Source organism: Penicillium lagena, assembly GCF_028827675.1.
Source record: "Penicillium lagena strain IBT 129212 chromosome Unknown utg000003l_segment0_segment0, whole genome shotgun sequence".
Classification (NCBI taxonomy): Eukaryota; Fungi; Ascomycota; class Eurotiomycetes; order Eurotiales; family Aspergillaceae; genus Penicillium; species Penicillium lagena.
This window is the reverse complement of record NW_026623224.1, coordinates 2,859,509-2,885,838: the sequence shown is the minus strand read 5'-3', so window position 1 is coordinate 2,885,838 and position 26,330 is coordinate 2,859,509. Positions and strand designations below refer to the sequence as shown.

The 26,330-nt window shown below is 53.9% G+C and overlaps 9 protein-coding genes across 9 annotated transcripts; 6 read left to right on the top strand and 3 right to left on the bottom strand.

The window, feature by feature from the left end:
• Positions 1 to 246: 246 nt before the first annotated feature.
• N7510_006378 (GYF domain-containing protein) lies at positions 247 to 5,046 on the top strand (the record flags this gene model as incomplete). Its single annotated transcript, XM_056978304.1, has 4 exons — positions 247 to 344; positions 478 to 907; positions 973 to 4,660; positions 4,724 to 5,046. 4 exons carry the CDS (start codon positions 247 to 249, stop codon positions 5,044 to 5,046), a joined length of 4,539 nt encoding a protein of 1,512 aa, XP_056834336.1.
• Positions 5,047 to 8,358: 3,312 nt separating this feature from the next.
• Positions 8,359 to 8,595, top strand: N7510_006377 (uncharacterized protein; the record flags this gene model as incomplete). Its single annotated transcript, XM_056978303.1, has 1 exon — positions 8,359 to 8,595. The coding sequence occupies one exon, from the start codon at positions 8,359 to 8,361 to the stop codon at positions 8,593 to 8,595; it is 237 nt and encodes a 78-aa protein (XP_056834335.1).
• A 3,012-nt stretch (positions 8,596 to 11,607) lies between these two features.
• Positions 11,608 to 14,209, top strand: medA (transcriptional regulator medA; the record flags this gene model as incomplete). Its single annotated transcript, XM_056978302.1, has 5 exons — positions 11,608 to 11,610; positions 11,987 to 12,152; positions 12,206 to 12,353; positions 12,403 to 13,705; positions 13,757 to 14,209. The coding sequence occupies 5 exons, from the start codon at positions 11,608 to 11,610 to the stop codon at positions 14,207 to 14,209; spliced, it is 2,073 nt and encodes a 690-aa protein (XP_056834334.1).
• Positions 14,210 to 15,464: 1,255 nt separating this feature from the next.
• Positions 15,465 to 17,761, top strand: trpB (tryptophan synthase TRP5; the record flags this gene model as incomplete). The annotated part of the gene is made up of 3 exons (XM_056978301.1): positions 15,465 to 15,600; positions 15,671 to 15,974; positions 16,030 to 17,761. 3 exons carry the CDS (start codon positions 15,465 to 15,467, stop codon positions 17,759 to 17,761), a joined length of 2,172 nt encoding a protein of 723 aa, XP_056834333.1.
• A 415-nt stretch (positions 17,762 to 18,176) lies between these two features.
• Positions 18,177 to 21,523, bottom strand: N7510_006374 (uncharacterized protein; the record flags this gene model as incomplete). The annotated part of the gene is made up of 4 exons (XM_056978300.1): positions 18,177 to 20,113; positions 20,164 to 20,557; positions 20,607 to 21,102; positions 21,165 to 21,523. 4 exons carry the CDS (start codon positions 21,521 to 21,523, stop codon positions 18,177 to 18,179), a joined length of 3,186 nt encoding a protein of 1,061 aa, XP_056834332.1.
• Positions 21,524 to 21,609: 86 nt separating this feature from the next.
• On the top strand, positions 21,610 to 21,810 carry N7510_006373 (uncharacterized protein; the record flags this gene model as incomplete). The annotated part of the gene is made up of 1 exon (XM_056978299.1): positions 21,610 to 21,810. The coding sequence occupies one exon, from the start codon at positions 21,610 to 21,612 to the stop codon at positions 21,808 to 21,810; it is 201 nt and encodes a 66-aa protein (XP_056834331.1).
• A 48-nt stretch (positions 21,811 to 21,858) lies between these two features.
• Positions 21,859 to 23,208, top strand: N7510_006372 (uncharacterized protein; the record flags this gene model as incomplete). Its single annotated transcript, XM_056978298.1, has 1 exon — positions 21,859 to 23,208. The coding sequence occupies one exon, from the start codon at positions 21,859 to 21,861 to the stop codon at positions 23,206 to 23,208; it is 1,350 nt and encodes a 449-aa protein (XP_056834330.1).
• Positions 23,209 to 23,281: 73 nt separating this feature from the next.
• Positions 23,282 to 24,389, bottom strand: N7510_006371 (uncharacterized protein; the record flags this gene model as incomplete). The annotated part of the gene is made up of 2 exons (XM_056978297.1): positions 23,282 to 24,283; positions 24,354 to 24,389. The coding sequence occupies 2 exons, from the start codon at positions 24,387 to 24,389 to the stop codon at positions 23,282 to 23,284; spliced, it is 1,038 nt and encodes a 345-aa protein (XP_056834329.1).
• A 986-nt stretch (positions 24,390 to 25,375) lies between these two features.
• N7510_006370 (SDR family oxidoreductase) lies at positions 25,376 to 26,217 on the bottom strand (the record flags this gene model as incomplete). The annotated part of the gene is made up of 2 exons (XM_056978296.1): positions 25,376 to 25,810; positions 25,864 to 26,217. 2 exons carry the CDS (start codon positions 26,215 to 26,217, stop codon positions 25,376 to 25,378), a joined length of 789 nt encoding a protein of 262 aa, XP_056834328.1.
• Positions 26,218 to 26,330: the final 113 nt, after the last annotated feature.

Below are 26,330 nucleotides of genomic sequence, written 5' to 3'. Positions count from 1 at the left end.
TTTCTTGCATTCCCTTCTCGTCTCACTCCCTCCCCGCCAGCTCGCCGATCGATTGACCACCAGCGCATCTCGCTATCTTCTCGTCCTTGATTTTTCTCTTTCGTGTCTTGCGTCAACACTCCGTTCGCAGCCACACAACTCCCCAAAACCTCCAACCTCCTCAAACAAGGTCTCGCGACGCACGGTTCCCAGAAAATCGATTGTGGGGGATCAACAATCCATATTTAGCATCCTCTGTTTCTCATAATGCCCACGCCACTTCCTTCGAGTTTTGCTTCGGCCGCTGCTGGCAACACCCAGGACGCCAGCAGGAGAGGGGACGGCTCCTCAGCCAGTGGAGAATGGTATGCAACCCTCGCCCTGTCTTCGCAGGTGACTGGATGTCAGCTGGTCACCCGACACCAAACTGGCCGTTTCTTCATCTGCAATATTATTTAAAGACGAGAATCTCTAATTTTGCTTTTTTGTGAGCTTTAGGTCCCGAACCCGCATGAACGGAGCCACCCAGACATTCCGTCGCCCGTCCGGTGCTACGAACCCTCCTCACCACCGCGAGAGCAGCCAGCCGGCCTCAGCCGCGACGCCCACGGCCGCCGGAGCGTACATCCCTCCCCACATGAGCTCAAATCACTTGTCCGGCACTCTGCGCAACGGTGAGGCTCGGTACTCCAAGGACCAACTTCTAGACTTCTATAAGGTGCAGCGTGAGACTGGAACCTTGGGCAAGAACGTGGAGGAATATTTCGTCGCCGACTGGGACCCTCACATGGTGACACCTGCAGTGAACGGGGCGTGGGGGAAACGGGACGACCACAAGAATAGCTCCGCAGGACCCGAAGTCTGCTGGGATCATGAGGGCCAGCTCGAGCCCCTGGGGCTTACGGAGATGACGGACGATGAGAAAGAGGTTGGTCACTTCCTGGGCCTTTTGTTCCCTTTCATGCTAACCCGAAGTTTTTTTTTTCTCCACAGTTCTTCTCTGCCTCCGTCAACTCTCCTCTGAAGCCGCCACCGTCGAGTGCCTCCAAGGAACCCGCTGCTCCTGGAGTGGGAGGCCGCAAATCCTCCATCTCCTATACCCAGGGCCACACGAATAACTACAATACCTCTTCACCGACCACGGGGCGCCCTGGCCCGCGACGCCGCGAAACGACCGAATCAGCGGGCAATCCCATGTCCCCTACGGCCGCTTCAAACTCTCGCTTCTTCCGCGATGAGGCCAACACCTCCACCCCACCACCTGCTCTCTTGCGCCGCAAGACGGATTTCCGAGATGCACCAACCCCGGACAAGGCGAAGGATTCAGCCGGTCGGGAGGGCGGTTCAGATGCTCCCTATGGATCTTTGAAACGCAGTACCACCAACCCCTTGGGTGCAGGTGTCAGCGGGTCGAGTTCCCCTTGGGGAACGGCCTCGCAGAATGCCAACTTCTCCCCCATGGGTGCATTTGGAGCTTTCTCTCTTGGTGGTGCAAGCGCGGCACAGGCGGCCCCAGCCGAGAAAAAGGCAGGATATGGCAGTCTGCGCGGCGAAAGCAGGTTCAAGGGCTTGCTTTCCAAGGATAGCTCGGAGGACATCGCTGGGTCGGCAAAGGACAAGCCTTCGTTGAGCAACCTAGAACGACTCACTGAGAATGACAGTGGCAGCCGCTCCCAGTCGCCCTGGGGGGATGCTGTCAAGACTCGCACCGGCCGCAGCGACACCAATCCGTTTGAGGAGGCTCGTAGTGGAAGCGCCGCCCTTGGCGGGTCTCAGGATGTTGAGTCACCTCCCCAGGCCGCGGATCTTGGGTTTGGCGCATTTGGCATGACCTCCAGCATCCCTGGGTTCCGCGAGCTGATGCAAAGCCAAGAGAATTCACGCAATCCGACCCCCAGTCTCCTCCAAGGCCACGAGCCCACTAGCCCGACCAACACGAACCCCTATCACAGTCCGCATGGCGATCGACAAAATGCGGAGGATGTGGATACCGACGGGTCAGACATTCAGCAATCCCAACATCCGGGTTTGAGTGGTCTTCGTGACACCTCCAATCCGTTTGGTTCGATGAGACGCGTTGGATCCGGAATGGACCTTCCCACCGTTGATCGCAGCCAAAACTCCAGTGCCAACGCGAACCGTGCCTTCTCGGGACTTGGTGGCCTGGGCGGTCTCCCTTCTCTGGGGACATCTTCCGGTTGGCCGTCCAGTGGTGCTGTCGGTACCCCGACTCGCGAACGCTCCGCGTTCCCGGGCGGCTTCGGTGACCCGATCTTTGGTACCATGGGCGATCTGCAATCTCCCAGCTTAGCGAACTTGGGAGGTGGAGGTCTTTTCAGTCCACATGCGGGCGTTGCTGGTACCGGCAGTATCGGACGATCGAGCAAGCTTGGCGCCCTGTTCTCGACCATGCAGGACGAGCAAGGCATGCCGGACATTGGCGAGATGGATGACGGACAGCAGGTGGACAAGCAGGAAAGCCAGGCTGGTTCTAACTCTGCGTCAGAGACCCCCGTTTCGGCTCTTGGCGCTATCCCAGCCAACGTGGCCGCTCACGATGTGCCAAGTCAGACGCCTGGTGGAACCATGTCCTCTGCTCAGCAGCGGATGATGGTGATGCCCGATCGAATGCGCTGGATCTACCGTGATCCTCAAGGAAACATCCAAGGGCCATGGACAGGTCTTGAGATGCACGATTGGTTCAAGGCGGGTTTCTTCAGCCCCGATCTGCAGATCAAGAAGCTCGAGGATCCGGAGTTTGAACCGCTTGCGCAGTTGGTACGACGCATTGGGAACTCTCGCGAGCCATTCCTCGTGCCGCAGATCGGTATTCCTCATGGCCCAGATCCTACCGGCGGAACCCAGTGGACTGCCAACAGCACCGCGGGCAACGCTCAGCCACCATTCCCTGGTAGTTTCCCCAGCTTTGGCACTACCTTGACGGCGGAGCAGCAAAATGCATTGGAGAGGCGAAAGCAGGAAGAGCAGTATCTTATGGCGCGACAGAAGGAGCATCTCGCTCAGCAGCAAGCTATAATGAAGCAGATGCATGTCCCAGGTGCTCCTCCTTCCCTGCAGCCCCAGCTTCAGCACCAATCCAGCGCGCACAGTCTTCACAGCCAGCCTAGCTTTGGCAGCATCACCTCCCCGGTCGGCTACCAACCATCTCCGATTCAGGCCCCTCTGCAACAGCAGCAGCAAACCCAACAGGGAGTCCCTGGCTTCTTTGATGCGGCCGGCTCGATCAGACAGAGCGGTGGATTGCCCAATGTAGGCCCGGGGATGCTTGGGACGGAACTCGGCGGTAGTCAGGATCAGCTCCCGGCCCTCCTCGATCGCTTGAACGTGGGTCGCCAGGACCCATTTGCTTTTGGCAGTCCTACTTCGTTCGCTGCCCGTCAACCCGACAACTTCCTCCAGTCCCAACAGGTCGCGTCGATGCTTCAGGACCGCGCTCAGCTGCATCAAGAGCAAGAGCAATTTGACAAGGCGAATTCCAATGATCCGTTCGATCAGCAAGCACGCGAGGAACGACTTCGCCAATTCCATGCTCTCAGAGCTCAAGAAGGCGATCTTGGTGGTCTTCCTACTCATCCCGCCGCCGCAGCCACCCAACAACAACTTGAAGCTGAAGCCGCCGCGGGCTCAGAAGTGGCAGCTCAACAACTCGCTGAAGCTGGTGTCGCGCCCCCTCTGACCCTCACACAGCAGGTCCAGAAGACTGCATCCGCTCAGCGCCAGCAGCAGGAGGAGGAAGAGCAGATGCAGGCATTAGGGCCTTCTGAGTCGGCCTGGGGAATCGTCAAACAAGACCATGCGATGCCTCAGCCATTCCCTCCACCACCCTCCGCGTCGCCTCTGCCCGCGCCTGCCGCGCAGCGCAACCGTCAATATGTGGCTGAAAGTCTGGCTGCGGGTTCCCGTTCCCAGACTCAGACTCCTGTTGATGCTCCGGCTACCTCTGTCGCCCCGTGGGCCAAGGAGGCTCACGATTTGCCCAAGGGTCCGTCTTTGAAGGAGATCCAAGAAGCCGAGGCTCGCAATGCTGCGCAACGAGAGGAGATTGCCGCCGCCGCGCGCCGTGCTCAGCTACTTGCCGAACAAGAGCGTCTCAGTCAAGCCCAAGCTCAGGCCGCTCCTGGTCTCCCCTCGTCGGCCAACTGGGCCAGCGCCGGATCACCTGCCACCCCGACGTCTGCCGGTTCCGTGTGGAGTAGCAAAACTCTGCCCGTAGCAACCAACACCGCCACCAAGAAGACTCTCGCGCAGATCCAGAAGGAAGAGGAGGCTCGCAAGCAGCGCCTAGTTGCTGCCGCGACCGCTGCGGCCCAAACCGCGACTCCTAGCCCCCCCATGTCCGCTGGCAAGCGGTACGCTGACCTCGCAAGCAAGGCTCCCGCTCCCGTTGCTCCCGGTGCCGTGACCTCCTCTGGAGCCTGGACTACTGTCGGCGCAAGCGGCAAACCCAAGGCCCCTCCCAATGCGCCGCTTGGCCCGCGCTCTATCAGCGGAACTGTTCCTATCGCACCTGCTGTTGCTTCTGCGAAGGTCCGCCCTGCCGCGGGCACTCGCACTGTGACAGTTGGCAGCGTGCCGCAGTCCAACTCCAGCAAGGCCGTTGAGGAGTTCACCAAGTGGGCGAAGCTGGCACTGGGCAAGGGGCTGAACCTGAACATCAATGGTAAGTCTTAAAACCGAGCATAATTCATGCATTGGCAATACTAATGCGTTATCTCTTTTATAGTCGACGACTTCGTCCAGCAACTACTCTTCCTGCCTGCCGAGGCCGAGATCATTTCGGATTCAGTCTACGCCAACTCCCAGACCTTGGACGGTCGTCGTTTCGCCGAGGAATTCATCCGTCGCCGCAAGCTCGCCGACAAGGGTATCGTCGATCCTGTTTCTCCTGGTGCCTTTGGGGAACAGAAGAATGGCAGTGGCTGGAGCGAGGTCGCTAAGAAGGGCTCCACGGCGAGCATTGTTGCTGCCGCTGCTGCTGCCCAGCGCGAAGAGGAGAGCAACACTGCGTTCAAGGTCGTTGCGCCCCGGAAGAAGGGCAAGCGGTAAATGAAGGATGTTTGTGCATGCATCTTATCTTACGAAGTTCTTTGGGCGGGAGGTTTCTTTGAACTATTTGCCATCTCCATTTATTCTGCGTGGACAGATACGGGCCATCTTTCTTTTTTTTGGCTACTCCCTGCGCTGTATGAGTATGTGTCTGTATCTGTGTCTGTACCAACAACATCAACAATCACATCTAGCAACTACTTAGCGACATGCAAATGCATTACTACTCCACTACTGTGTGTACGTGTTTCTAAAAATGTGCTTAGGCCACCTGCCAACTAGACTGCTTCCATTCCTCCCGATTCCTTTTGTTGGTCAGGGTTACGCAGCTCACCGCTTATCGATGCGGCTGCGCCTCAAGGATGAGAGTAGGATGTTACAGTACTAAGTTAATGCTCACCTCTCTCACGCAGCTTATCGTCGAGAAGAGAATAGAGTTTGTGCTGTCTCTCTAAGAATAGCATTGCATATGAGTCTAGGATGAGATGGATGAGACCAGCCAATCAGTCTAGGAAGCCTAAAATGAGCAGAGCTGACTGATCTGAATTGATTGATTTCTGATTCTTGCCTGTGCTGGGTTAGATCGTGCACGCCCATGTTCATAATTGTGTGCAGTACTCCGTGGTCAGTACATTGGATAGCGGGAATTCCCAATTTCAGTGAATTCTCCACTCGAGGGATGCGGGAGAAGGGCAGGGGACGCTTCTTGGTGTGTTCGCTTGGATAGCAACTCCGCGCCCGTGTCCATCATGTCGTCCGTCTCCTCCACCTCGTGGCAAGCGAGAGAAGAGAAAAGAAAATTCCCCGAGGCACAGGATCAACAAGCACGGATGTAATCTCCCTGCTCCTACCGGATCTGGTCTCCGAAAGGGGCCGTTATGCCTTGGTCGGATGGTATTTTTGGTCCGTTGTTCTTGTCTGTTGTTCGCTTAATTTTTCTTTTTTTTGTGGTTGCCTATACACTTGGCAGGAGTGGGAATCAAAGGAAAAAGTCAATTGCTCCCTTATCCAATAATTCAGTGCTCCGTAAAAGTGTAGCAGAACCACAAGAGGCAAGAAAAAAAAAGTGGGCTTGTTCGCTAGATTCTCGGGTCCGAAAAAGTACTGAAGTCAATGATGTTCTCCATTACTAATTCTGGGGCAACCCAAAAACCGAACCAAACCAAACAATCAGCAGCAACCCAGTCTGGAATAGTTAGTAGACGGAAGCTCAGGGAACCACATGGAGAATCAATCGGAGGCTGATGGCTCCCGAGGTCCCGATGGAGGGATTCCCCACTGGTCCTAGTCCAGTTAGAGGAAAGTGTACACAGGACATGCATGCACCGGGAACAGACAGGGGTAATCCTCGTGGCTTGTTCATTATTCTACTATCGATGTGAAAGCTCGAAAATTAGCACTTCATCATTACACGGTGGTAAATAGGAAACAAGGAAAAGGAAGGGAGCAAGGAACAGGAGTTCAAGGTTAGCTTTGTTGCAGATAAGCAAATCCACGGTCGGTGCTGGCGCTACCGATCAATCTGAAACGGCCGTATATAGGCGATGGTTTCAAGCGCGGATGATCAAGGCGATCGTTGTGGGTTTTGTTAGCGATTGAGACAGTCAAGAGAAGTGAAGAAAGATTGATATTATTATTCTAGAAGCGTGTTATAAAGCAATCGTGTTGAGTGTCAAGTCAGCGTTATATATATGTTGTCATGTAGTTGTGCTGTATATATATCGTGGGGGCCACGAGGTGGACGAACACCTCTGTCAACGATAAACAATAATTCGAACCCTAAAACTAGATTTAAAACCGCTACAATCACATGAGGCAAGACCTCCGTCCTACAATTCCCACATCTATTCTCAAAAAACAGGTTGCCGGACTCCGACCGGTCAAGATCCTATCAGAATCAGATCGACGCGGCACAAATGTGCCGTTGCGAAAAAAGACCGATGATCGGTCTCACTTCCCCTGAGCCTGAGGGAAAAAAAGATAGTGAGATGAAACCAACTCTAGCTACTGTGTAATTCGTAAATACAAGGATTATTTCAAAAATGCGCCACATGCTTCTCCAAGAGCGTATGCGATCATCAACTCCAGCGCAGATCGGGCATCTTCCAAGGTTGACCGACTGGCCCGAAGATGCGATTTCCACCGACGGCATTGGTCTGACCTTCCTGACGTCCCCCCGCGCGATCTTCATCGTCACTGAGACAAGCGAGTGGCTATGAAGCTGGGAGTCGGGGGTGCTGGAGACTGGCGCCGTGATGATCGCCTCGACGGTAGCACAGAGACATGGCTGGTTAATCCTTGTTCCACCCCCCGCCCCAAACTAAAAATGTCAAGCGAATAAAGATTCAGAGCAAAGCGACAAGGTGAGACCTGCCAAGTGGCCGGGTCAGGGACACGGTAAGCTTCATAGGATGCGCGGCTCGGTTGACGATTATGGGCGCGAACTTCTCAGATATGCTTGCTCGGCGCTACAGAATAGTATCATGGACTCAATGCTTGCGGTAGAGAGTGAGCCAGCTGTCACCGGGTAAAGCAGACGAGCGGAAAGGCTCCCGAGAGATCACAGAGTATGCACAGAGTATGCACAGAGTATGGGGGAAGACGACATCATCTGTTCGGTAGTTGGGACTGTAGATCCCTCCCAGCGTGGCAGAGGCGCAGGGGACACTAGGAGCAAGAAGGAAGGAAGCTACGACAGCTAACTGCTCTATGTAGCAGCCAAGGGCAGCTAAGGAAGAATGAGGCTAGCTCACAGATACCGGGGGATTGTTAAATACCGTGATTCGCTCGTTCCGCCTGTCCAGTACAGGACGTAGAGTTAAAGCTAATACGGCGGCGCGGTGCGCAGGCTTGACCAAGCGAATAACCCGACAACGTTGAGTGGCTCCTGCAATTAGTTAGAGTATGCTAGGGAGATCCGGTGGACGAGAAATAGGGGGCCATTATTGGCAGGGCACAGGCTGTGGCGGAGAAACCACTGGCAAGCTACGAACAGCAACAGTTAGTGGTAGGTCCACAGCTCGGGGAGCTTCCACTAGTATGTCCTGCAAAAGCCCATGTGGGCATCAGAGCACCTCGCAGGACACAGAGAGCACGGGCTGAAGCACGGGGGGGATGTGGTTTGTCGCTGCAAGGGCTGTCTCTCTCCAGCAAGTTCACCGTCGTCTCGGGTCAATCTCAATTCCATCCCGATGCAAGCAAGGTTCCTGCTTTCTTTCTGATTCCCTTGACCAATGGTGACTCCTGTTCCGAGGAGATACACTTTAATCAATGGAGTTCGATGAGAGTAATAATAAATTCAATAATTAATCAATGAATCATGTAGTGGATCAGGAGGAGCCGACACCAGCCGCGCACAGTGGAAAATCCGGAGCACGGCTCCAACAGGGATGGAAGTCCGAAGCTCTGAACAGCAGTGCCCGACCTGGGATCTCCCTGGACGCCGGTGGAATTCAAAATGGCTCGCAAACGAATCGGGCACTTTTCTGCGTTGGCCGATGGGCTCCGCCTGTGGATCCCGGAACCCGGTTGTCAACGGCGGAGAGATAGGGGGATTTTTTTTTAACCCTTCTGGGTCAATCCACAGAGACAAACGCTATGCCCCTGACTCTTCGTTTTATTTGATTACAAGGGGTAATAATAGGGATAGATTTAAGGACAAAAAGCTCCTTGCTGGTGTTAATTAAATGTGGTTGGGGAATCAGGATGAGCGTTTGATCGTCTTTGGGACCTACGAACCCCTAAGCTTTGATATGATCGCTGATCAATCAGCGCTCCACCGTCGCTCGAACCCGACAGCCGAACAATGGCTCCGGGAAGTCATCCACTCTATGCTATCCACGACGGGGGATATACTCAACGTGGGAAAATCACGGAGGCTAACAAATGCTGGTCTCCTTGCACGAGTCCCGTACGCACAGCACATCGTGGTGGCTGGGGATATCTGCACAAGGGATATGCATCCCAGCCGTTGCGGTCGGAACTCTCCCGAGCGATCGTATTCCCTCCAGTGAGGGATACCTACCGTCCTTGCCTGATGCCTCGAGGGGATAGCTACAAACTAATAATAATTCCATGATCACCGACAAGCCGGGGTGGATCGACAAGGCTGATGCGGTCAGAAATGGTACAGTAGAGCAGTCACACCGGTTTTTGTTTGTTGTTGTTGCTCGTGTTTTTTATTTTTCTTTCCAGAAGGGGGCTAGGGTCACATCGCAGAGTGATAGCGACCACGAGACGATGATACCCTGCTAAGTTTAGCTCGAGTCAGATGATCGTATGATGACGGCAAGCCCTAGGAGGCTATAATTACAGTGAATAGTACAGAGGAGTCACACCCTTAACGAACAAAGAGTAATAATGGTACGGCCGATAACACCTATCCAAGGGTCGGCAAGTGTGATCCGAGTGCACGATCGGGCGTGCAAAAAAAAAGGGTCTGCAAAGCGTGCAGAGGATTGGCCGCCGCGATGACCCGATTGGGAATAGGGAACAACCTCGGATACTAAATATAACTAGTGCCGCCGCCGATGATTGGCTGAGTCGAACATGGATTATTCGAGGAAAGTCTGTGCCCGCCATGGAAGTCAGCAGTCCCCAAGCAAATAATCTGTTCGCTCTCCACTTTAATGCCCGGCACAGCCCGCTAGATGTGGTGGTGATCATGATGATGGAGAGAAAAGAGAGAACGGTATTTGGGTCCGTCCGGCACCCCGTCAACCCACTTCGGACCATACACCGCATTGGACAGTGTCCACTGTTCATCTACCTGGTCACCTTTTCTTTGCCAGCGGTCCACGTAGGTGGAGGGAAGAGAAGACGCCCATCAGCAGCAGCCTCGAGGGACAAGTCAGCATCGTGATCGCCGTGCATTATAATTGGAACTCTCGCAGCCAACCACCTGGTTCGACGCGACGGGCTGAGAGTCAGGCCCCTGGACCGTGTGTCACTTGAGATCGTACCACCGGTGTGAAGGCCGTGGGCAATACCCGTCCTAACCCGAGTCCCCAGTTCCCAAGAAATCATCTGTGCATCCCCCGCCACGATCCTTATTAGTTAGTTCAGGTATTGGCAGTGTATGTAACAAAACACCGCTCGTGGGCCTGAACCAGTTAGGCCGGAATTTACTATGCTAATAATAATACCCTCGCATCATATATTATTATCGCCCTCGTTACTTTCTGCCCTGGTCTCTCTTCTTCCTTACTTCGATTCCTCTTGCCATCCTCGCCGCTTTTCTCCTCCCCCTCCTCCCCTCTTCCTCTCTCCATCTGACAAGACCAGTCATTATTATGACTTGATTGTCCACATTCGCTCACCACCACACCACCCCCACGTTCGCTCTTACGCTCGCTACTTGCCGCCACGAGAACCACGCTCGCTACGTTTGTTTGACCATTTTAAAAATCAAAAAAGAGAAACACGAGAAGCGAGGAACACTGAAACACACGGTCCATTATATCCGGATTATTTAATATTTAATTATCGATCGGAGACACCTTGCGCCCATTGCGGAGCCCTTGATCTCTCCTCGTTTTCACCAGTGGAGAATTATTCCAAGGCCCTGACAGCTTCGGAAATTGCGGTCCCGGAGGGAGAGAAGAAAAAAAGACAAAGTCGCGTTTGCGCATCGCGATATCCAGCTTGCCTGTAGAGCCCGTTTGTCCCGCCGACTCGGTTTGGCCAACCAACGATTGATTTGAACTATTTGAATCTTCTTTGGTCTACGATCGCCAAAACTGCGGCGAATAAAAGGAAGATCGCCCATTCGTTGTGTCTCGGCTGAGGACACGGCATCGATCGCCTCTGAGTGGAAAGGTCTCAGTCAATTTGCAGAAGGACAGGCAGGATCAGGCTCAAGGTTAGTAAGAGAGACATTTCCCCCTTCGCCCACGGTCTCACTCTCCCCCTCGTGCCTTGCATTATGTGCATCCTTGCATCCGGGAACTCGTGCTGCTCGGGACCATCAACGGGCCCAAGAGATGACGAGCGTCGATGGACCCGTGCCGGAGGCCTTCCCCGTCGATAGTCGACCCCCCAGATTGAGCTGTTTGTTATTAACATTAGTATTGAATAGACTATTCCGTCAACATTGACTTGGGAGTCCGAGCTGCGACATATTATCTAGAGACACGGACAATTCAGTCTCAGATTTTTTTTCCATCTTCTTGATTCACTCGGTGAGCCCACACACCTTTGTTAGCCTATGCACCCATCCGTTCCTCTATCGCTGGTGGAAAACAAAGGTTCGTACTCATTGCTTGGATAGTTCGCCATCGTCAGTGTGTCTGCCCAATCTGCTTGAAAGCGTTCCGAGACCTCGCGCGGCACCAGGAAAAGAAAGAAAGCAAAACCCGTCCAGTCCGCGTTCGCTGTCATCAAGGTCAACCTCGTGGAAATCATCCAATCTTGTGTGAACATCTGCGCCGACCGGCAGTGGCTTTAGGGCTTCCCTCTTACGCGACAGGTTCCGCCGTCACGGTCTTTATGAGCCTTTGATCAGCGCGACCGAGATCTGAATCTCTTTCTGCAGCCAGCCTTTCCCAGTCTCAGCTTCGCTGAATGGTGATTCGAGGCCTTTTGTTGCCGACCTTTTTGTGAACCTGACAGCGGCTTCATTTCCTCGCTTGTTCTGTCTCGGAGAGCCCCGTTCTAGCGTGGTCGTTTTGACATTCAGTCGTTTGGAGGATAAATTCCCAGTCATTCGCTTCTTTTCCAGGGTGTTCAGTCTTGTTGCAGTCGCTGCAACACCTTCAAGCTGGCTTACTCGAAGACACACGGTGTTTTGGTGAGAATCACACCCGCACCCAATTCCCTTTGCTTGTTTCTGTTCTGGATGCCCGCATTTCCCCTTCTGTCCTCTTGTGTTTGAATCCATACCAACGAACCTCCTGCGTGTGTGAATACCGTGGACTGACTTTGTACCCCCTATCCATCACAGTTCGACCCGGACTTTCAAACACCTCTCGTTCTAGGCGAGTCCGTGGATTTCTCGGATCCTGAAGAGTCACAGTTTGTTGGTGCATTTTCAGACGGCCTGTGGGCCAAGTCTGAGCCCTTCCTGTCGATGTCTGCTTTCCAGAAGCCCTCGGCCGGCACCATACTAGGTATGCCACCATTATTCCATCTCATCCTCAGGCCTGTGCTGATATCCAACCAGATTACGGCTCCACGCGATCTTTGCATGATGCTGGCTCCTATTCGGCCTACGGCCAGTCTCCTTATGTGACGGCATCGCTCGTCCCGTCGCCCATGGCGGACCAGGCCAGTCAGATCTCCGACTGTGTGCCCTACCTGCCCAACCAGGAGTATGCCAGCTCATACGAAGAGGCCCAGTCGCCGATGATGGGTGCACAGCCTCAGCAGCTGCCTGAGATCGTCTCCTACACCCCCTCAACGCGGCGCTGAGGGCACGCGTGTTTTTGTCCAGATCCAATCGCCTTATGACCTGCACAGCTCGGCCTATGCAGAGTTGTACTTGGTCTTTGGGTCGAAGAAGTGCGAATGTGTCCCCCACTTCCTAGGGTTTCAGGGTTCCGCTTTCCAGTACGCTCTGTCGATGGATGCTCCGCCGTTCCTGTCCACGGGTTCTCCGTCCTTCGCCGTGCCCCTGCAAGTCACTATGAGCACTCAGAGCGATTGCCCTGCGACCACTCTTCAAGTCGGTGTCTACACATATGAACATGTGCCCCAGCCGTCGCCCTCGGGAGATTCGCGGAAACGCAAGATCTCTTCGATTTCGGAGACTGCCTCGGTTGCCAGACCGGTCAAGAGACACACGGCTTCGGTGTCCAAGATCGAGCCCCAGGACAGTTACTCGTACCGCGAGAACCGATCCGCATCTTTCTCGCCGTATCTGCAGCCTCTTCCAGCCATGGTTCCATTTGTCACGCCTTTCCACCCTGGCTCCTCTCCTCGAACAAGCATCGCACAATACTCTACTGTGTCCGCGCCCCAGCCCACCATCCGTGCTCCGTCGCCTCTCACTCCGTCCTGGAGTCCTTCCTACGTGCCCGTCAGCCATGAAGTGCGGAACCCGGCACTCGCCATGGCGCAGGGGATCGCACAGCACAAGGGAGCATCGCCAGTTCGTTCTTCGAACCCGACTCTGATGCGCACCTCCACCCTCCAGCAAGGGAACGGCCTGAGCCAGAACCAGCCCTTCAACCCGTATGCCATGTATCCCTCTAAGGCTATCCTCAAGCTTAACGGAGATCTGGATGCCATGGCAGAAGGTTGGAGCACGGAGGAGCGGGACAGCCAGCGTCGTCTGGTGCAGTTCACGCGATCCCAGACTGGAAGCACAATCCACGCCGACTTCAAGCCTGTGGCTCCCGAGGATCGCGCCCCCAACAGCATCTGCATCAGTTGCATCCTGTGGGAGGAGAAGCAAGAGTGCTATGTCACCAGTGTGGATACCATCTACCTACTTGAGTCTCTCGTGGGCGTGCGATTCACCGTGGAAGAGAAGAATCGGATTCGGCGCAACCTGGAAGGTTTCCGGCCACTCACTATCTCCAAGGCCAAGGCAGACAGCGAGAACTTCTTCAAGGTCATCATGGGCTTCCCTGCTCCTAAGCCGCGCAATATTGAGAAGGACGTCAAGGTCTTTCCATGGAAGATTCTCAGCCACGCCCTGAAGAAAATTATCGGGAAATACGTGAGTATCCGTCCTCTCATGGTCAAGTTGATTACTGACTTGTTTTTCTAGTCCGCCAGCTACTCCTCCACCGCAGGCGCTCTACCTGCGGCAGCCACTAACTATACCGGCCACGCCACGGGTTCTGATTCAGGCACAGAGCCTCACACAGCCACCTCGCCTCAGTCTGTATCGGACTCCGGCCTGGCCTATACCGCTAGCATGGTTGTGCCGGCGTATTCACCGCAAGCGGATCAGGCCGGTGTTCCGTTCACAACGGCTCCTGAGCTTCGATCTGTACTCCCGGCTGCCGGCCCGGCTTATACGTCTGTTGGATCTTATTCCTACCCGGCCATCTGTCAGTCCCAGACCCCCCACGGGCTGCCAGCCTCGGCGCCACGTGCAGCTTGGGATATGCATGGCCTCGACGCCAGGGTGCCTACTACGGCGGCTTCAACCAACAACGCGTGCTACGCCTACATGGATTCCGTGTACTCTCTCCACGACACGGCACCTGGCTCATGAACCCGTTGGCCCGGTTCATAGTTGTGACCGGCACACAACTTTTTGTTTTTTTGCACTTCGGATTTTGCTATTTTTCCTCGATTTGCTTTGAAGATACGAATTCCCTTTCCAGTCATTCCTTTACAACACGCCCAGTCAGCAGCAGCGATGGCGCTCTTCTCTATGAACGGCGCCGCTTTCGATCGATCACGATATCACGTCTCTCCTTTACATTTACAAGCTTTTGATGCCTGAATGCCCCCTTACCCACATTTTGCATTTTTTTCACGAAGACTCTGTGCATTGCGCATTTTAGACGGTGTCTTGTTCCATTCCTTTTTACATTGGGTTGCATATATTTTTGCCGGGGCATTATGGGCTTACTCTCCTTTTTTTGGTTACACAACTGGGCTATATGTACGATTACTTGGCATAGCAGGGCGCTGCAGTCATTCCTTTTGCATTCGCAGGTCGGAATTGGGAATTGGGATAGATTTTGGGATACTTTTTTGGGAAAGGGAATTGGCGGTTTTGTTCGGGGGACGGTCCAGGGAACAGAGACGCCTCTGTTTTCTTGGATTTCTTGTCCCTTGTTGGATTTTCCTGGGAGTTGTTACTACCTTTGTTTTTGACTGTTTTTTGGTCGTGTCAAGCGACTCCTGCATTGTTTTGGCGTTTGGGAACCGGGAAGGATGAATCGATGGACCGTGTTTCGCCTTCCGCGTGGTTTTCTAGGTAGCTCATTTCAGCTGGCCCATCGCACTGTCCGGCTTGCTGGACAGATTGAGTTCGAATTAATAGTGGATTCAGTCTTTGACCATTGTCTGTATTGTCTCATGCTTCCTAGTCACCATCTCCCACAACAGTCAGACGAATAACCAGTCGGCCGGTGATTTGCTTGGTCCATAAGTTTATCGTGCCCATGGCATGACTCCATCCTACTAATAGTTATGATAGCTGACTAACCTTTTCTGTGGCCCAAAAGAACTCCAACTTCTCCTTATCTTATCGCACGTGACTCGCGGGGAGAGGCGAACAGGGCAAGTGGGTGACTCACGCACGTCCTCTTCCTCTTCGTTGAATTGCTCTTCTTTCCGGTCCGGGCCTCATTGGAATCATCACACTGCACATTCTCCCCCCCGTGGTTCATATTATACCCTCATCCCATCTATACGTGCTTTGGTGGTGATCCACACTCTCAATTGCACCGACCTTTTCTTTTTCTTTCGTCTGACATTCTTTTTGCCCCACGTTCATACCAATCCCTCACCTCGCCATGGATGCAATTAAGCAGACCTTTGCCAAGTGCAAGGAGCAGAAGCGTGCTGCTCTAGTGGCCTACATCACCGCCGGCTATCCGACCGTCGAGGAGGCAGTCGATATCCTATTGGGTCTGGAAAATGGTGGCGCTGGTATGTGAATGCCCTCCATGAAGTGACCACACAAGTCATAGACAGCCGCGCTAACGATTTGTCGTTGCAGATATCATTGAGCTTGGAATTCCCTTCACAGACCCGATTGCCGACGGCCCGACCATCCAAAAAGCGAACACCCAGGCCCTCCAGAATGGCGTGACGGTCACAACCGTGTTGGAGCTTGTACGCACCGCCCGAAGCCGGGGCTTGAAGACCCCGCTTCTTCTCATGGGATACTATAACCCGGTTCTACGGTATGGCGAGGAGCGCATGCTTCAGGATTGCAAGGAAGCGGGTGTCAACGGCTTCATCATGGTCGATTTGCCTCCCGAGGAGGCCGTCCGGTTCCGTGACCTCTGCTCTAGCACGGGGTAAGTAAACCTGAGAGTCACAACGATTGTAATAGCTGACCTTTGGATATTTTAGGCTGTCCTACGTTCCCCTTATTGCCCCCGCTACCTCTGAATCCCGTATGAAGCTTCTATGCAAGATCGCCGACTCTTTCATCTACGTTGTCTCGCGCATGGGTGTTACTGGTGCCACTGGAAAGCTGAGCGCAAACGTGCCCGAGTTGCTGGCTCGGGTTCATGAATACTCCGGCAATGTCCCCGCTGCCTTGGGCTTCGGCGTTAGCACCCGCGAGCACTTCCTTTCGATCCAGGATGTCGCAGAGGGTGTGGTGATTGGCAGTCAGATTATCACCGTTGTTGGCCAGGCTCCGGCAGGCCAGGCTGCTAAGAAGGCCGAGGAATACCTCTCCAGCGTCACTGGCCGCAAGCTCGAGCGTAATACCCAGGGCTCGCTCACCCATGAGATCAATGTCCTCGAGGCCATTGAGAAGGCGCAGGCCCCTGCCGTGTCGCGGCCCACAAAGGTGATCACGGAGGCGGACACTCCTTCTGGACCGGGACTTGGTGACCAGCTTGAGGCGCTCAACGTCACCAAGGACCCCTCCGCTCAGCCCTCGCGATTTGGAGAATTCGGTGGCCAGTACGTCCCCGAGTCCCTGATGGACTGCTTGGCCGAGCTGGAGCAGGGCTTCGCCGATGCGTGCAATGATCCCACGTTCTGGGAAGAATTCCGCTCTTACTACCCGTACATGGGCCGTCCCAGCAGCCTGCACATGGCGCAACGGTTGACGGATCACGTCGGCGGCGCTAACATTTGGTTGAAGCGTGAGGATCTCAACCACACGGGCAGCCACAAGATCAACAATGCTCTCGGCCAGATCCTGGTTGCCCGCCGACTGGGCAAGACCCAGATTATCGCCGAGACGGGCGCAGGCCAGCACGGTGTTGCTACGGCGACTGTGTGTGCCAAGTTCGGCATGAAGTGCACAGTGTACATGGGCGCCGAGGATGTGCGCCGTCAAGCTCTCAATGTCTTCCGGATGAAGCTCCTCGGTGCGTCCGTCGTGGCTGTGGATGCCGGCAGCCGCACTCTGCGCGATGCTGTCAACGAGGCCCTTCGCGCCTGGGTCGTTGAGCTCGACACCACCCACTACATTATCGGCTCTGCGATTGGCCCGCACCCCTTCCCGACTATTGTGCGTACCTTCCAGTCCGTGATTGGTGATGAGACAAAAGAGCAGATGGCCAAGGAAATTGGCAAGCTCCCGGATGCCGTTGTTGCCTGCGTCGGTGGCGGTAGCAATGCGGTGGGCATGTTCTATCCCTTCTCCAAGGATCCCAGCGTCAAGCTCATTGGTGTCGAGGCTGCTGGCGACGGCATTGACACTGCCCGACACTCCGCTACCCTGTCTGGCGGTTCCAAGGGTGTCCTGCACGGCGTGCGCACCTATGTCCTTCAGAACGAGCACGGCCAGATTTCCGATACGCACTCTATTTCCGCTGGTCTGGACTACCCTGGTGTCGGACCTGAACTGAGCGCCTGGAAGGATGCCAACCGCGCCACCTTCATCACCGCCGACGACAGCCAGGCCCTGATGGGCTTCCGCGCTCTCGCCCAGCACGAGGGTATCATCCCCGCTTTGGAGTCATCGCACGCTGTCTATGGCGTTATGCAACTGGCCAAGGCCATGAAAAAGGGCGAGAACATTGTTCTGAACCTGAGCGGGAGAGGCGACAAGGATGTCCAGAGCGTTGCAGATGAGCTCCCACGGCTGGGTCCGAAGATTGGCTGGGATCTGCGATTCTAAGCCTTTCGTTTATCCCCTTGGGCACATTGTTTCGGATCTTCTCTTGCGCGCTGAGCACAAGATGGTCTCAGCCGTATATATGTTTCGTGTCTTTGGCTTTATTCCCGGGGTTTCGCGCGCAGCGTTTTTACTCTCTTTGGTTTCTTTTGAATTTCATCTCTCGCTGGGTTTAGAGAAAAGTAGCAAGAAAAAGTCCATTGCGCGTATGTGTTTATACCGAAATACACGTTTTCTATCCTCATGCTTCCTTCCTGTATTCACCAAGAATGCAATATAGAGACCACCGAGTTGTATGGTCCATTGCATATTGTATCTAGATAGAAACTGAAATATATATTATTTACACCGCCAAGTGTCATTATCCATTAAACATCAGACCATGAACATCCATATATACATTGTATCGTCCAATCAATCACACCGAGACTGCCAGGCTATCATATAGATCCTGACAAGCAAGATCCGGATCCGCCGCCATCCATCTCAAGGCCTGAAGACACGCGCTCTGAGCCGGCTGAGACGGGCGTAGCACAGCAGCCGCGACTTCATGCGCATCGACCCACGAAAACGGGAAGCGAGTACGGACCATATCCATCGAGAGCGCCTGTGCCATTGATACCGGCGAGCGGAGCGCTCGGGCGTGAAGGTATTGGGAGAATTGGTCCTGCATCGGGTCGTCGTAGGGGCCTGGGAAAAGAGTTTCCAGTCGTACTGGGGACGGCACGCCAGCAAGCAGGTCAATCAGATCTAAGGCTTGCAGCCATGAAACGTTGCACAGGGCAATCTGGAACGCTTCGGCGGCGTGGGTGGGTGGTACATCGAGCTTGAGGGACTCGTATAAACAGGGTGACTGTGGAGGTCGGCCGAGAGCTACGCAGATGCTAATCTCCAAGCAGAAGACGGTACGCAGGAGTAGCCAGCAAGTCTCGTCGATTGTGTTGTACTCCTCGCAGAGCTCGACGCAGGCGCGCACGGCAGCGCCGCTCATACGCCAGATGTCGCCTGCGGTGGGACAGAGCAGGATAAAGAGACACTCCAGAGCGAAAATCTGAATTTGGTGAATGCTCGGGGTCGTGAAGTCTATGGTGCTGTGCTTGTGCAGCGCACCGTTGAAATAGGCCATGGCGGGGCCTTTGTATCTCGGATCGGTTTTGCTGCGCAGCTGGAGGCAGATGGCGATTACGAGAAGATTTTCGGCGGTGGCTGGTAGGTTTTGCTTCTGAGTGAAAGAGAGCAAAAACTCGTCTGTTTCTTGGAATATCGGGTAGACGAGATTGAGCGGTTTTATTTCGGGCAAGATCTCACTGCGCACATGAGGCGGCGGTATGTTCATGCTACATCCCGATGAGAGAAACCACGAGGACTCATCTGAGCGTGCTGCTGGCTGTGAATAGACGCCCGCCGTTAGCGTTGCAGTTACTTCTGCCATTGCTGTGGATGGACCGAAGAGCTGCAATTTATCGTAGTCAACTGACGAGGCCGTAGGGCTGATCGACTCGGTAGACTCTATCCTGACAGGCTCTGTGGACTCCCACTCATCCATGAGGCTGGTGAACGTGCGGTGCAGGGCGGCAATGTACTTGCGCGGCGTCATTTCTCCCGAGACGGGGTCTTTGTGCATGCATTCGGCCTGTGAAGAGCGGCAGTTTTGGCACGAGGGAAACCCTCGATCACAGCGCACGCGACGCTCCCGGCACTGCCTGCATGCTGGCAACAACTCGATTGCCGTATCAACCGCTGTGCGATCCAGTGCTGGTGGAGAGGCTACCGCGGGCCTCGAGGGGGTGTCTGTCATATCCGGTGGAAACCCCGGCCATTCGAAGACAGAGAGCTCCCAGCTATCATCAAGCGTGTTTGTCGCCAACCACTCCATGTCAATGTCCATCGATGAACCAAGCGCCAACGCTGATTGACCTTCTAGCGGCGGTGCTAGTAAATTCGACCATTGACCGCTGCCCTGGTCACTTGGTGATACGGGAAATTGATGTCCGGGCTTTGAGAAGCGAGCGTCACGATTGACACGAAAGAGCATGTCACGTAGACAGTCGAGCAGCGCAGAATCGTAGGCAGTTTCCTCATCAGGTTCTTGGACGAAACGTTTAGTGACGGCCTTTTGCAGCTCGTCGTATCGATCTCCGACTAGCATGGCGTCCGGCCAGATTTTGGAAATGACCAGGAACAGCGCCGAGATCTGATTGACGACGTCAAGTACACGCTTGACTCCGTAGTTCTGGCGCAAGATATCCGGTGCCACTTCTATCGCATAAAGCAGTACCAGGCCGGACTCGAAGGCGTTATGAACAGCATGAAAGGTATATTTGACATGTTTATCTTGCGACTGTTCCCAATATCCTGTGACTTGTCAGAATCCAACAAGGTAACGAAAAAATATTATGAACTACCATCAGATATGCGCACCGCCGCTTCAAAACTCTCTTTAATAGATGCTTCGGATGGATTGGGATTGCGGATGCACGGGCGGTGCAAAAGGACGACGCAAGTCCAAGTGCCAAAGTCAAACCATTCTGGCGGTGCCTGGATACTGCTCAGCGCTGACGATCGCCAGGCCATGATGCGCTCCCCCATATCATCCATCCACTCCTGGTAGGTACCTGAAGGGATGGGCTTGTTGTGAAATTGGACTGCGTACATCTCGGACTGCAATTGTCGATAACGAACGTGGTTGACGAAGTGTACTCGGGATTTGTCAGTAAGGTGGTGAACGGTGATATGCTCATCCCGCAGCGCTAGTGGTCTGTGACCAGTGATGTTTATAGAGCGGTCGAGGACATAGGACTAATGTAGTCAGTATACAGTTTCCAGATGCCTTGTATTAATTGCATACCGCCCAGAAAAGGGACCGCCGCAGATCGCACTCATTGATATCGACGCAGACAGGTTCCTGATGCAGCCCCAAAGCAATGGCAATTTTCATCGCATCTCCAGCCAGATTGTACAGCGAGCCGGACTGTGGGTTGAGCAGCGCGTGTTGGACTAGCAACAGCATACATTGTAAGCTCTCAAGAGAGGTGTGTTGTACACAGCTTAGCATCGATAATGCATCGGATTGAAGAGAACTGTAGAAGGAGCGATTTCGACCCAAGTTGGTGAACTTGTATGCGCAGCCACTGTTCGCGAGCACCATGCTGGCGATGAACAGGTGGCGCTGGCCTTCAGCGCTTAGCCATGGCTGTTGTTCGCCTTGCACATAGACCTGCGCAAAGACTTTCTCCAGCTCGGCAGGGTGGAACAAAGGATATTGAGGCAACAATCGATTGATATACACGTCAAACAAAGTCCGGGCGACGGCAGCAGGCACTGCCAAGGCAGCTAGCTTCCGTCTATCAAGGGGCTCAGAGGAAAATTCGCCCCACTTCCTGCTCGAGTGTGGTCGCAGCCTCACTGAGGGGGAAAATTGGACTGCTGTAGGAATGAGGCCTTGTACGGCACTGCCCGCGTTTGGGTAATCGATGGACAGAACTGCCGCGGCAGAGGCGCCATGAAACCCCTGGGAATCATAGCATCGCCGCATTGGTGTCTGACAGCTGCTGCAGCAGATCGATTGCCGAGCTGCAGCTCTAAGTCCGCAATGGCGGATTCGAGGAAGCGCGCGATATTGCGAGGGATCTGCGTATTGTCGCTGCGCGAGATGCCATGGCACTCCACATTGGCCTTCCGGCAGCCCGAGCATGCGGGCACCCCCCGGTCACAGCGTTTCTTGCGCTTGTAGCATCGGGCGCAGGCCTGTGCGGCTCGATGCATTTTGGGCGGCATGATATTGTCATGACCCCAGTTAGGGTAGAAGGATGGGGGGTCGGACTACCACGAGTCGGCAGCCGGGCCTTATCATGTCTGGTCCTAGTGTCAGTCCTTCGGTACCTCCGCAGTGGGTCAGGACCTACACGGTATTGGATAACCGAAGTCGCTATCAGTTACCACAGTCCGGGGAGATTCGCGTTTGTGGGGGTTCCGGTAGCCGGCTACTCGCCTTGATCCGCCTTGTCGCGCTGTTCCGCTTGCTATCGAACGAACATGCCGCAACATCATAAGAGCAGCACAAGCGCCTCGATCCACATGGCACCCGCAAGACGTTCAAGATGCTGCGACTGCACAGTCCCTTCACCCAGAACATCATCTCGGGCCTCTGCGTCGCCTTTACCGCGGGAATCTATGTCGCTCTCAACATCCTGGGCGCCGGCGGCGGTCGGCCAGACTCACAGGCCGTCACTTCCATCGTCAATTCGTGCTTGTGTGCATGTTGGGTTGTGACCAGTTTCGTTTCCTCGATTATCATGCAATATCTCGGCCCCGGAATCACCACCAGTCTGGGAGTCCTAGGATATGCGGTCTATGTCGGCTCCCTCTGGTATTTTGACCAAGTCGGTGGCCGTGCGTTCCCTATCTTCGCCGGCTGTCTCAATGGCATTGGCGCCGGCTTCCTGTTCGTGGTGAGCGGCTACATCCAGCTATGCTACCCGGAAGAGAACGAGAAAGGAAAGTATGTGGTGACGGCAATGGGTTTGCAGGCATTTGGCTCTATTGTGGGCAGCAGTATTGCGTTGGGAATAGACGTCAAAGATACAGGCTCGTCAGCTGGTGTCCCAGCTGCAGTCTACATCACCTTCATTGTCCTGATGATGCTAATGTCGCTACTGGGCCTTCTTCTGGTATCCCCAAGTAAAGTGCGCCGTGACGACGGCTCCCCGTTGATCGAGGTCGAACCAATGAAGTTCAAGGAGGCAGTCAAAGCGAACATCGATGCTGTCAAAGACTGGAAGCTGTTGCTGATGTTTCCAGCCTTCTTTCCTGCGGAAGCCTTTCTGGTGTATTCTGGCTCGGCGAATGCATTTCACAACAACCTTCGCACCCGCTGTCTGCTGGGCTTCGTTGCGCTCGTCATCCAGGTCCCATGTGGGTTTGCCCTACAGGCACTGTTGGATCACAAGACCTGGCGACGTCGATCCCGAGCGTTTGCTGGTCTCGTCTTCGTTGGTACCCCTCTCATGGCTGCTTGGATCTGGGAGATTATCCGTGTGCGTGGCTATGACCGTCACAATCCTCCCAAGGTGACGATGGACTGGACTGATGATGGATTTGCGCCCATCTGTGTGCTCTTCATCATGAACTGGGTCGCTTCGTCTTTATGGCAATACCTGGTGGTATACTGGCTTGGAGCCCTGTCCAATGATCCGCTGAAAGCAGCCAACTACTCCGGTATCTGGCGCGGTGTGCTCGCTGCCGGTGAAGCCATCATCTTCGGTGCGGACTCGACACTCATTCCTTTCGAGAGGGAGGCGGGTGTGCTATTTGCCTTGTACGCTACTGGTATCTTGATCTTTGCCTATCTGGCATATTTCCACATTCAAGATACCCTGTACTTCACCGAGGATCGTGTGGTGGTTCCAAACCACATTATCGAAGAGATTGGTGAGGAAAAGGCGACATAAAGAAGGATTGAATAGAAGGAGAACTGTTTTGACTGCAGTAGTATTTGATCGTTAGTCCTTTTTTCACTATACTCTAGTTAAATGAAAACTTGATCTCTTCTTCCGGCTCTGTAGGTCTTCCCATAGTTACAACTCCCTCCTTGGACCCCAAGTCGAACACGACATTGAACAAGGTAGCACTGCGGCTGGAACCTTCTTGTTTGCGGTTTATGGCGCCGGGTAGTCCCGTCTCGTCCTTGTATAATTCTCGGATTGAGGAGCAACTGGGCTGCTTCATCACTTCGGGATTGACCAGCTCGCGCATCCGCGCTGTCCGGACCGGCGAGTCTTGTAGCCACATAGATTCACACACATTTTCGTGTTGTGCGATATAATTGTTCGCATGGCATACACGTCCCAGATTATCGGCATGGATCTCTTGGAACCCCACGTGTGAGCACTCGAGGCCAACAGCACCATTCTTGTCTCCAATCAGCAAATGGGCACTCCCTGCAAGCCCGTGCTGTCTGAGAGTTGCAATGGCCTGATCCTTCGATCGAGATTCCAGGACAGTCCGCAGCCCAAAATGAATCGGCATGCGTGTCGGGTCCATCCCTCTCGCGCGAATGGCGTTAAAGCAACAGCCCACACCAGCATTGTTGAAACCAATCTTCCCAATGATGCCAGCCTCGGTGACCATTTGGAAATCGGGCAGGTCCGTGCCGGTCTGGGAGACGCGACAGATAATTAGATTAGGCTTTTGTTCCTGCATCCAGTCCCAATTCTGGCTGATGAAGGTAGTCTGCGCCGTCTTCAACGCCATCGAGGTACATCCATCGCTGTCGACTTGTTTCTTGGTCTCCACAAAGAGTCCAAACGTGATCTCGCTGCGGGCATTGAGAGCCATGATGTCCACCAAGGGAACTTCTGCCCCGTCGGCGATGCCTTTCATCTCCTCATAGTAACGCGGGTAGTTGGTTTCGGCATGGCCGAGGAACTGGTCTGCTTTCGTGCGCACCTCGGGCCATTGCAGCTGTGCTGAGGATTGGAAGAGTGTGTCGTAGAATGCAATACTGCCATGTACTTGCTTCTTGGCCTGCGAACCATGTGTGAACCCGATCTAGCTGGTCAGCTGTATGTTGTTGACAAGATGGAGGCGAGCATACTTCGTAGGGGGTGCCTTTGCAAGTCACGTCGAGCATGATGATTTTCGTGGCGTAATTACCGGGTGGTGATGTTATTATCGTGAGAGGCAATAATAGGATGGAGTACTTCGAGAGCTGTATTATTTTAACTCTATGATTCTTCGGAGCCGTGCCGTTCTTCCGCTTTTTGGATGTCGGAATAACGCGATGCGGGACAACGGGTGGCGGATACATGAATCGGTTTCTTCCTGTTAACCGGATTAATAGTTAGTACGAGTCTAGGAAAGCTAAACTTGAGAGAAAATTGACAGTATGTCTCTGACTAGTTCGCGTCCACCGTAGGCAACGAAGTCTTTCTTTTGCTTGCACGGCGCTAAAATGCCCATCACTGGCTTAACTCTCTTGTGATACCCGCGAGTCTGTGGCAGTCTTTGTTATAGTATTTTCTGATGGATTGTAATTGTTCCAGCGCGCCGTTATAGATATATGAAAGACTAAGCAATTACTTTTCGAATCATCTAGGTCCAAAGTACGTAGTGTAAGATCAGCGAGGCTTGGTTTATCGTTGGATTTTCTATTTTGATTAAACTACACTACTCTCATAAATTGAGCATTGGTGTCTGTGACGGAAACATGCAGGCATTGGGACCTGGCCACCTTCTCTTCGGACTCGATGCCAACCACCAAAGCATGCAAAGGTACACGCGAGAGTACAGCGGCTGTGATGTTGTCGGGAGGGCAGCCCTCGCCGTGCAAATGGGGATGACGACCCTCGGGTAAACGGCCAAGCCGAACATCGTGCAGCAGCCAGAAAACATTTCGCAGAGAATGGGGAACCTTGTACAGACGATGACGGGAAGCTACTAGAGAATGGACTGGTGTGTTTTGGTATTGGGGCTAGAGAATCAATCGAAAATTATATGTAGGTGGTCGCATCAGTTTCGGGACGTACTGCATCATAATCAAGTATATAGTGTTACAGATGGAATGAGTACGCCAATATTCAAACAGCAATATTGCGGACCTCTAACTATCCATCTACATCACAAACGGGCCTTCGGCCAATCATCCTTACAGTGAAGAACATGTTCATAATAGTAGCCCACATGTCCACTGGGAAGTCCCTCGACGACTCCTGCCGCCAACTGGGCCACTGCGTTCGCACACCATTCCGGAGGCTCGATCTCTCCAGCCACATCCCAATTGCGAAACTTCTCGACTTCAAAGTCATACATGGTCCCCTTGTATTTCCCTGCAATAATGTCGGCCGGCATGCCGGTCCGGGTCAGTCCCGGATACACACCCATCACGTTGATCGTGGGCTCTTCATGTGCCAGGAGCTCAATGGCTCGAGTCAATGCTGCTTTGGATACGCAGTATTGGGCCCAACCGGCGTATTTGATGTCCTTATCCACGGCCGAGGACAAAATGATTGCTCGTCCCTTTGTTTTCCGGAGCTCTCCCAATAGGGATTGGCACTGTCTGGTCTCAGCAAATTCCATACGATGCGACGCGCAATAGCAATACTCACCAGCAAGATAGGACCGATCACATTAATATTGAAGGTCTTGACGAGGCGATCAGGGCTAAAGCTTGCGATCCGCTCAATCTCACCAATCACGCCGGCGGTGATGACCAGCGAGGTGATTGTCTGCAGCTTCTGGAGAGCGAGTTCTCTAAATCTCTCCCGGTCTCCTCTCTTGGTGATGTCGCCGGCAATGACCCACAGCCGATCTGGGTACTCCCGTTGTAGCACAGTCAATTTCGAGATATCGACATCCAAGACGACCAACCTAGCCGCTGTGTGCTGCAAGAGATATGTCACGGTCTGGAAGCCGATTCCAAGACCGCCACCGGCCACGACAATGTTCAGCTCGCTGGGCATGTCGAGTGAGGTATGTAGAAGAAAATGATTGGGACGTGGAGGTCATTGCGTGTCAACCGGGTGTTTATCAATGCTTCCCCCCTCTTTGAGGCATCCGTCCGACGGAATCACCG